Source organism: Cynoglossus semilaevis, chromosome 9, assembly GCF_000523025.1.
Source record: "Cynoglossus semilaevis isolate Cse_v1.0 chromosome 9, Cse_v1.0, whole genome shotgun sequence".
Lineage (NCBI taxonomy): Eukaryota > Metazoa > Chordata > Actinopteri > Pleuronectiformes > Cynoglossidae > Cynoglossus > Cynoglossus semilaevis.
The window spans coordinates 10,693,086-10,701,598 of record NC_024315.1 but is presented as its reverse complement, the minus strand read 5'-3'; the positions used below and the strand labels follow the sequence as shown (position 1 = coordinate 10,701,598).

The 8,513-nt window shown below is 42.1% G+C and overlaps 1 protein-coding gene across 3 annotated transcripts in view; it reads right to left on the bottom strand.

The window, feature by feature from the left end:
• The window catches only part of bnc2 (basonuclin zinc finger protein 2), a 146,952-nt gene that overhangs the window by 26,458 nt on the left and 111,981 nt on the right, over positions 1-8,513 (bottom strand). For 2 of the 3 annotated variants that reach the window (XM_017035441.2, XM_008317174.3), the window contains exon 4: positions 6,713-6,948. In XM_017035441.2, coding sequence (XP_016890930.1) covers positions 6,713-6,948 — 236 coding nt within the window. Of the gene's footprint in view, positions 1-6,712; positions 6,949-7,184; positions 7,754-8,513 lie in introns of those variants that run through there. The other variant, XM_017035442.2, reaches the window with a different exon arrangement.

The window sequence follows — 8,513 nt, the reverse complement described above, 5'->3', positions numbered from 1 at the left end:
ACAGGGTGGCACAGTGACTGGATGAGGGAATTCCCAAATGGAACAGACTGAGATAAAAAAGACAAGTACAAATGTGCACTGAGAGCAGGAGTGATCTTATTACACCGATCACAGTGGCTATCACACGGAGCTCGACAGGAACTGGGTGTTCACTGGGGATGAGAGGAAAGTGTGTACAATAATAATAATAATAATAATAAAAAGGCGGAAGATTCCTTTTCATACTGGAGATGATGGCCTCCGTGTTACTGCTGTGTTATTGTTAAGATGTTAAACAAAAACACAGAGGATGAAACTGAATTTAAAGAAAAATGTGGCAAACTGTGCCTGTGTGTGTTGGTGTGTGTGTTGGTGTGTGTGTGTGTTGGTGTGTGTGTGTGTCAGAGAGCGATGGGGCCATGGGAAGAGATGCAGGCAGCAAATCTAAGCAGCATCTCTGGTAAAGCTGCAGGATTGGCCGCTGTGCTTTGAAGTCAGCCTCATCACAGGCGTTTGAGAGGAAAGTAGCTAAGACGACGGCGTTCGTTCATATACTGTGTGTGTGTGTGTGTGTGCGCGCTGATGTTAGTTTGATCAAACCTCCACTGGGGTCCCGTGGGAGACGGAACTGTTTACGTTCACCGTATCATTTAACTGTGTTGCACCACACGTCTTCTGCGATCACACTTAGCAACAACGTTCAGATTTGAAAGGTTTTCAAATAATTTAATCTGGGTTAATAACGTAATTAGAAAAACGTGTAAATGTAGCAAATTAGGAAGTTAATAAATACGCAGTATTTTTTTTCAAATGTGCCTTAATTGCTTACATTTCTCCTCACAAGAAATCACAATTAGTATTTTTTTTTAATGTGATAAATCATCAATGATCCTCGCTGACTGTATTTTTTTTTAATTAAAGCAAACTCAGGGGGATATAATTAATAATTATCCCAATGGCCAAGAATTGAACATATTTAATTCTTAAAAAGCCGCAAAAGAAGAATCCTGTTCTAGAGATGTTTTCACTTTCAGCCATGCAAATAAAAATAAATAATCTGTTCAGGGTAAATAATAGTTCAACACAACACCAACACACACACACACACACACACATCGACTCACAAACACTGCCTAAAAATAAACTATTAAATGTCTCCTTGTTTTTTAAGTCAGACCAACCATGTGAGACCTTGTTAAAAATGTATGGCACACGTCTCTTTTACAATCCAAATCCAATATACAGGGAGTTATTTCCCAAATTCCAGCATACGATGTAACCTGCTTATAACCTTGCTTGTTCAGCTTGAATTGATTTGAGGCTCAGGGTTCAAGACTCCAAAGCTGAGACGGAGGATTTGGCATTGGCAGAACCCGTGTTCGGAGCTGGCACTGAGCTCTGTAGGCAGTCAGATAAGTGAAAGTGAACGCTTTGCTGTGATAGGTCTACGACAAACATGTGACACGTCTGTGCTGATGCACAACCTGCAAAACTCTGCTTCTGTTGTGGGTAAAGCATTTTTTTTTTGTTACTGTAAAGTATTTATCTACATTTGAGGTTTGAATGCTTTGCCTGATAATACCAGCAGAAATCACCTTGATTCAGTGCACCGGCCTTCTTTGAAGTGCTTGGAGCCCAGCACAGCCAGCGCAGAGCCAACCGTAAGCCTTCCAGCAAAAACCGAGTCTGACCTCCCCACCAAATCATAACCATATGATCGTAAGAATTTCCACCTCGGGAGAATGCTTTCTCCCCCGTCCATCTCCCAGGGTAAGACATTAAGCAGTGATAACAGAAAACAGGTTCTGATAAAGGGGAGGCACTGGAAGGTGATGGAGGGTGGAGGGGAGGACAGAAGGAAAATAGAGGTTACAAGTGTGCTGCGTGAAGGAGATAGGAGAAGGGGATTGTGTCCAAAAAATGCTGTAGCACTGAGTCTGACTGCCTAAAATGGAAGTTTCTCAGCGAGGATCAGGAGATACGGTGACCTTCACAGTTGACAGAATGAGAGACAGAAAATGGAGAAAGGGAGTGCTGCGAGGGAGTCAAAGAAGAGGGGAAAAAAAAGACAGAAATTTTGAAATGTGACTCTAACTTAATAAATACCGCTGTGAACCACTAGAGAGGAGCCAAAAGGTACTTTCACTGAGGCCTCAGGACCCACCTGCAACTGGAAATGGTTTCCCGTCTTAGACAAACACTGTTGGACTCTAATCCATGTAATTACATCTCATATTCCATATGTGTAAGTACACATGTACAACATTAGTCACATTATTTTTGAAAAAGAGCACGCAACCCCCAAAGACTGACAAAAAAAAAATACTTCCTGCATTTAAGATTATTAAAAAAAAACAAAAAAAACAACCTACAACATTTCCTGAATGAGCACACGTGTGCATTAGTACAGTGTTAAATCTTATTTTTGCAGATTTATAAACTCTGCACCTATGTAGTGATGCATCAGCTGTTAAACCAACACCCCAGTGTCTCGGCTTGATAGCTGCGGCTGTATACGATAGTTTGAAAAAGAAATTCCTCCAAGTGTGTAAGCAATTATGGTTAAGACTGTTTGTGTGCACAGCGCCTGTGTGTGTGTGTGTGTGTGGTTGCGTGGTGGTGATGAGGATTTTTAGCGGTTCCATCTGGCTCTCCTGGAAGCAGTGTGGAGTCAGGAAAACCACATCTCATAAAAGCGGAGGCAGCCCAATGTTCTACAAGGACAGAACATTACTGAGAATGTCGCTTAGGAAAACCCTGGGCTTAGGCCCACATGTTGGCTGCAAAGCCTGCAGCCTATCGTTCCCTCTCAATCTCTTTCCACTCCTTCCCTCCTCGCTACTTATTTTTCACTTGGTAAGGGATAAGAAAGAGGAAGACAAAATAGACGGTGCAGAGTGTGGGAGACAGGGCTGAGACAGAGGAGCCAGGACTGATTGCAATTCCATCTGTTGATTTCAAACAGAGGAGTGAACAGTGACAAGCTGTGGGATAGGATGGAGTCAGGGGGGCATCTGTTGTACACTGGCCACGGCTGTGTCTGGAAACAACCGGAGGAGAGGGGAGGGGAGGGAGAATAGGAAAAGGGGAGGGTAAAAGTGCTGCCAAAATGAGGTGCAGGGAGTTCTGCAAGGACGTATTCTGTCTGTCTGGGTCACACGTTATCTTGGATTAATTAGGAGTCAAAGGATACCAGAGGTACGGTTCAGAATATTTGAGGAGTGTTTGCTAAAATACTGTTGACATATTTGACGTCCGTGAACAGATACAGAAATTGAAAACAACTAGGAACACTCTGGCTCTCTATTTCCTAACTATCAGGTTAACAGGCTACTGGGTTGGGTGTCAAATGTGAGCAGTGACGGTGCAGCCAACACAGGCTGTGGATGTGTCAAGGCTGAACTTCCCAAAAAGAATTGATTCCCTTTTTTTCCAAAAGATAAAACTGTAAAAAGGTTCAGACAGAAACATCTGTCCATACTGGCCGTGGTCGGAAACTGCTGCTGAATATGCATGAGTTTATCAGCCACATGCATTCATCAACTTTTCTTTCTATTATTATTAACTTTTATTAGGAGTGTTGACATTTGTCAATTTTATTTTTACACTTTCTGTTACATTACAGTGTAATAGGTATTAATACATTTATAATTTAAAATGTCACAATTAAATAATTAACCAATACCAAATCAGTGGGAGGATGAATTACTGACTTATAGCTGGATTGAAGCTCAGAAGGAAGTGGCAATTTTTCAAAATAAATAATAAATAAAGACTAATTATAATAAAATACATATAATTTTAAACAGCTTAATTTTTTTTCTTTGGGACCCTGTGTCAAATGATCCACGGCCCAGTATTGGTCCAGGACCTGGTGTTTGGGGACCCTCGGTCCATAACGACTGCTTTATACTGTTGGAGTTTCTTTTTTATTCAAACGTCCAACCTGTGAGAAGCCAGCGAGACTCGAGTGTGTAGTGATAAATCTATTCACTTGAACGAGTGTATAAAATGAATAAGAATTGTGTCAGGTGTTTACACACATTTATCGATTAGCACATTTAACCTGAGAATCTGTGTCAACATCTCACTACGCTCTGAAGTACACCAGTCCAACCTGCAGGGGCGTCTCGAGTGTTGAGGCTAAGCAGGACGGTGACACGGACGACTCGGATACGACTGCAAACTACAGAAGTGATTGCTCATGGCGATGTATATGCAGTAAGGCGTACTCTGTCGGTGTTTGGCTGACTCCAGCTTTGTGGTGCAGTGGGGGCGCAGGTGAGCACAGAGAGGGATCTGAGACATCCTCACGGGAGAAGAGTCAAACCAGATGGGTCTGGGTGAAGCTCTAATCCTGCTCTCCGAGCACGCTACAGTGCCGGTGGACGCAGCAAATATTATGGCATATGAAAACACACATCAGCGTAGCTCACACACACACACACACACACACTGCAAATCCTCGGTGTATCTGCTTTATCTTCCTTCATGACTGTCTTTCTGTGCTGTAGGAAGGCTAATGATATAACGTGGCTAAACAGGACAAAAACATCATTAGAAAGGTGCACTATGGGTAAAATCACAGCATCTTTTTGCTGCTGTACTTTATGTTAATCTTTATATATATAACCTATATTGAAATATATATATATATATAATGTTTGTCTACTAAAACGTGGCTGTGTTTTGGGTAAAACACAACTTTGTTTTCTTTCCTCTGAAACTGTATACATTTAGTGGTCATGCATCTGAGGAGCGGCAGATAAAAACTAGAGGTGGTACTGGTGTCAGTGCATCATGTGACAGAAAAAACTGATGGAAAATTGAGTTTTTCTGTATGTTGTTTTTTTTTTATATAAATGCAAGGCTAACATATGCAATTAAAATCAAGTGATTGAAATACAGTAAAGTCATTGGTTCCCTGTGACATCAGTCCAAAAGTACATGTGTCTCTATGCACTGCTGTGCTCTTTAATTTTATCTCTCTTCTGGGTGGTGTACTGTTGGAAAACACACCCTGACACAAAGCAGTGCTCGGAGGCACACACACAAGATGATTGAATTTCATAGTTACTTAAAGGCTAATAGGGCTGTACAATGACTACTTATTGTCCTTAAGTGATTGGCCGCTCCTCTGCAGCCGCGGCCCCTTTGAAGACCTGCTGAGGAGATCTGGAGGATTTAGCCAGTAGCGTGACATGAGGCTGAGAGCAGTTGAGCAACAGTGTTCCCTACAGCTGACTATTAAAACCAGCTGATAAAAACACATCGCTACCGCGATGGGAACCAGTGCTCCTATGGTTACTTAACACAAAGCTGTTTTAATACTGCACATGTGGAGCGCGGAGTTCTAGGATTACTGCGAGATCACACAGTCCAGTACTTCTCAAAACCAGAAACAAATTACCAAAAAAAAAAAAAAAAATTCCCAATTTAACCTACATTATGATTATTATTATTATTATGATTATAATTATTATTACAGTTGAATGACACATTTTAGACGACGTCATCTCCTCACTGAATTCTGATTTAAACATCTTCACTGTGAATATTTTTTGAATAATTTCCTTCTTCACGACAGTTAACTAAACGACTGTGTTTAACCATAACATTACCTAAGGCTTCATTGTTAGTGTCAGTCACATGAATCCACAGACATCTGTAATTGCTCCATGTTTTTTAACCAGTTTTTATAATCTATTCATTGGCTACTGAAATGTGTTAATTTAATTATTTTCTCAGGTGTAACTATTATTTAAATAAATATACAATAAAAAAATAACACGAAAGAAACTCAAGCGTTATTATTTGAAATTGCATTTAATATTTTCAAGCACATTTTTGTATTTATACCTAAACTACAAAAATCTAACAACATCTTTTAAAAATTAGATTTTTTTTAAAAGGTGTTTGTAAATAAATTTAAGTCTCGATAGAATATACTGTTCGCACCAGATCGTGTCTCTCCATATATTGTTTTTTAACAAGGACCAGGTTATAGGAAGCAGCGGTGTGTGTGTGTGTGTGTGTGTGTGTCGTGGGGTGCTGGTCTTCTACAGGAATAGATCAATAAGTTCATTGCTCACAGAAGCTGTTTCCACGTACGGACCTCCTTCTCTTTAACATGATGTTCCACTTACACCCTTGGAACACTTAACTGTATATACATACTGATAGACACACACACTCACACACACACGTGCACGCACGCATGTAGGCACTGTTAACTGTTAACCACACACACATGTTCACTTGTGCTTTACTAATTCATTCAGGAACACTTTGGTTTGGGTTTCAACACCAGAAAACCTCTGTACGTTTGATTGAAAAATGTGTCTGACTGCAATTATATGAGAGAGAGAGAGAGAGAGAGAGCGCCGCGAGGACGGAGGGAGGAAACGCGCTACGGTGGTTTAGAGTTTGCTGGCGTGACATTTTTACCTCACACCACCCCCTCACAATATTTAATTTTTTTAACCTTTTTTTTTTTTTTCCGACAGAGGGGCAAAGTGTTGACAGGGCAGGAAGACGGGGCAGACGGGAGTAGAATTAATGTCAGGGAAATGTTGAAGGAAATAGATGACCAATGGTAGCTGAGCTGGTCAAGAGTGTGTTTACTTTCCAGAATCACCGCAGGGCCAAGGGAAACAGCGGACGAGTTTGTTGTGAACGCACCAGGTCGTAATGAGTGTGGACACCGGGTTTACATGTGTAATCCACCACTGACCTGAAGTATGTAGCCTCTGACGTAGTCTCTCAGAGTCCAGCCCAGGCCGTGCAGGATGTGCAGCACCTCCTCTTGTTTGAGCACAGAGAAGAGGCGGTCGAGGAGGATCTTCAGCCGCACGGGAACGGCCTGCGTGCCGTACAGCATCAGGCTGCTGATGTCGAACACCACGTTGGACTGAACGATCTCCACCTGGGTCGGGTGGTAGAGGTGCTGGGTGCTGAGCTTGTCCAATGCTGTGTGAATGAGCAAAGATACACACACACACACACACACACAGTGAGAGGGAGACAGAGGACACGGTTAAAGACTATCAAGTTTCCCTCCTTCATCTCCGACTGTCCTCAGGAGGCTGCTGCAGCGTCAGCACCGGCTGATGATAACAACAACCTGTATCTTTCAGACAAATGCAACGGCATTAACGCAATTATCTGCCATTCTTTCCATTTAATCTAATCTCCTGCTCCCTCACATTAACGCCGCGTTCTCCCTTTATTTCCCTCCGTCTGCGTCTCTGCTCGACCTGCACTCGACCCGCCTTACATTCTGTTGACACCACATCGCCATTTCACCGCCGTCTGGTTCATTTGCGCTCCACGTAAGTGCTTAATGCACAAAGAAACGTGTAGCATTGAAAGAATGTAAGACAGACGACATTATCTTTGGGCTCTAGTTTTCCTTCAGTTTTTGTTTTTAATTGCTGGATTAATCAACTTAGTTACTGCTCAGTGTGTTTTGACTGGTTAACAGGTCATTTTAGACCTGTGATTTTGTCTAATAAATGGTATGAATAGGAATTTTCTGGAAAACTAATTTTGAGGGAAAATTAGTTTTATTAACTATATATACCTTTCATGTCTTTGATGTTGATGCACCTACAAACCATGACAGTGGTCAAATGTATTAATGAAAGCCTGTGGAAGGTGACAGTGGTGCAGTGGTGCAGTGGTGAGATTCCCACCCACCATACAGTAGTGACTCAGTTCAGTCCTCTAACCCAGACTCCCGGCCCTGGGCTCTGTCCTGAAGGGCACTGGTTTTTAAAACCGCCCTGAAATCCCAGTGTGGATTATGCTGCATATTATGCTGGATTATGTGACTCCTGATGAAGCGAAGAGTAGAAAGTTCTTCTGTTAATACTAGGTTTTCTTCTTCTCCCACTTGAGTTTTTCTTCAAAAAAACAATCACTTTGGATTTTGTCTGACCTTTTTGAAAGTGTTAATAATGTGAAAATTGGTTTCAGTGTAAAAAATACAATCAAGTTCCTAGATGACCCCCCCACCCCCCCAAAAAAAACCCTTTCTTTGTCCTCCTCCTCCGACTTGAGATTATAATGTATTTTCGCTAACGTTTTTGTAGGAAGAGAGGGTTCGTACTCTGGAATGTACCGTCTCATCTTTGATTTACGACTGTTGCTGTGTTTAATTTAATTTCTAAAACAGAAAACTTTGATTTTATGTTTTACTCTATAACAGATGGAAAACGTTTCATGTTTCTATCAGGATCCACAGAAGGTTCTAGACATGTGTAAAAGTAACCTGTTCTTGCTGATGGCTGAAACCTGGAGCTGAAGAAAGTCGCTGCTCATGAAAGTTAATTTCTAGTCGAGGATAGAGTTTCTCTGTGCTCCCTGGAACACAGCCTCGGTCACCTCTTCCTCCTCACAGGCTGCTGGGTTGACGTCTGGTCGTTCCTCTCTCTCTGTCTCTGTCTTTCTGTCTTAAACCTCTGTCTTCACTGACCTCAACCACCCCCCCCCCCCCCACCCCCCCCCCCCCCCCCCCCCCCTCCCCGCCCCTC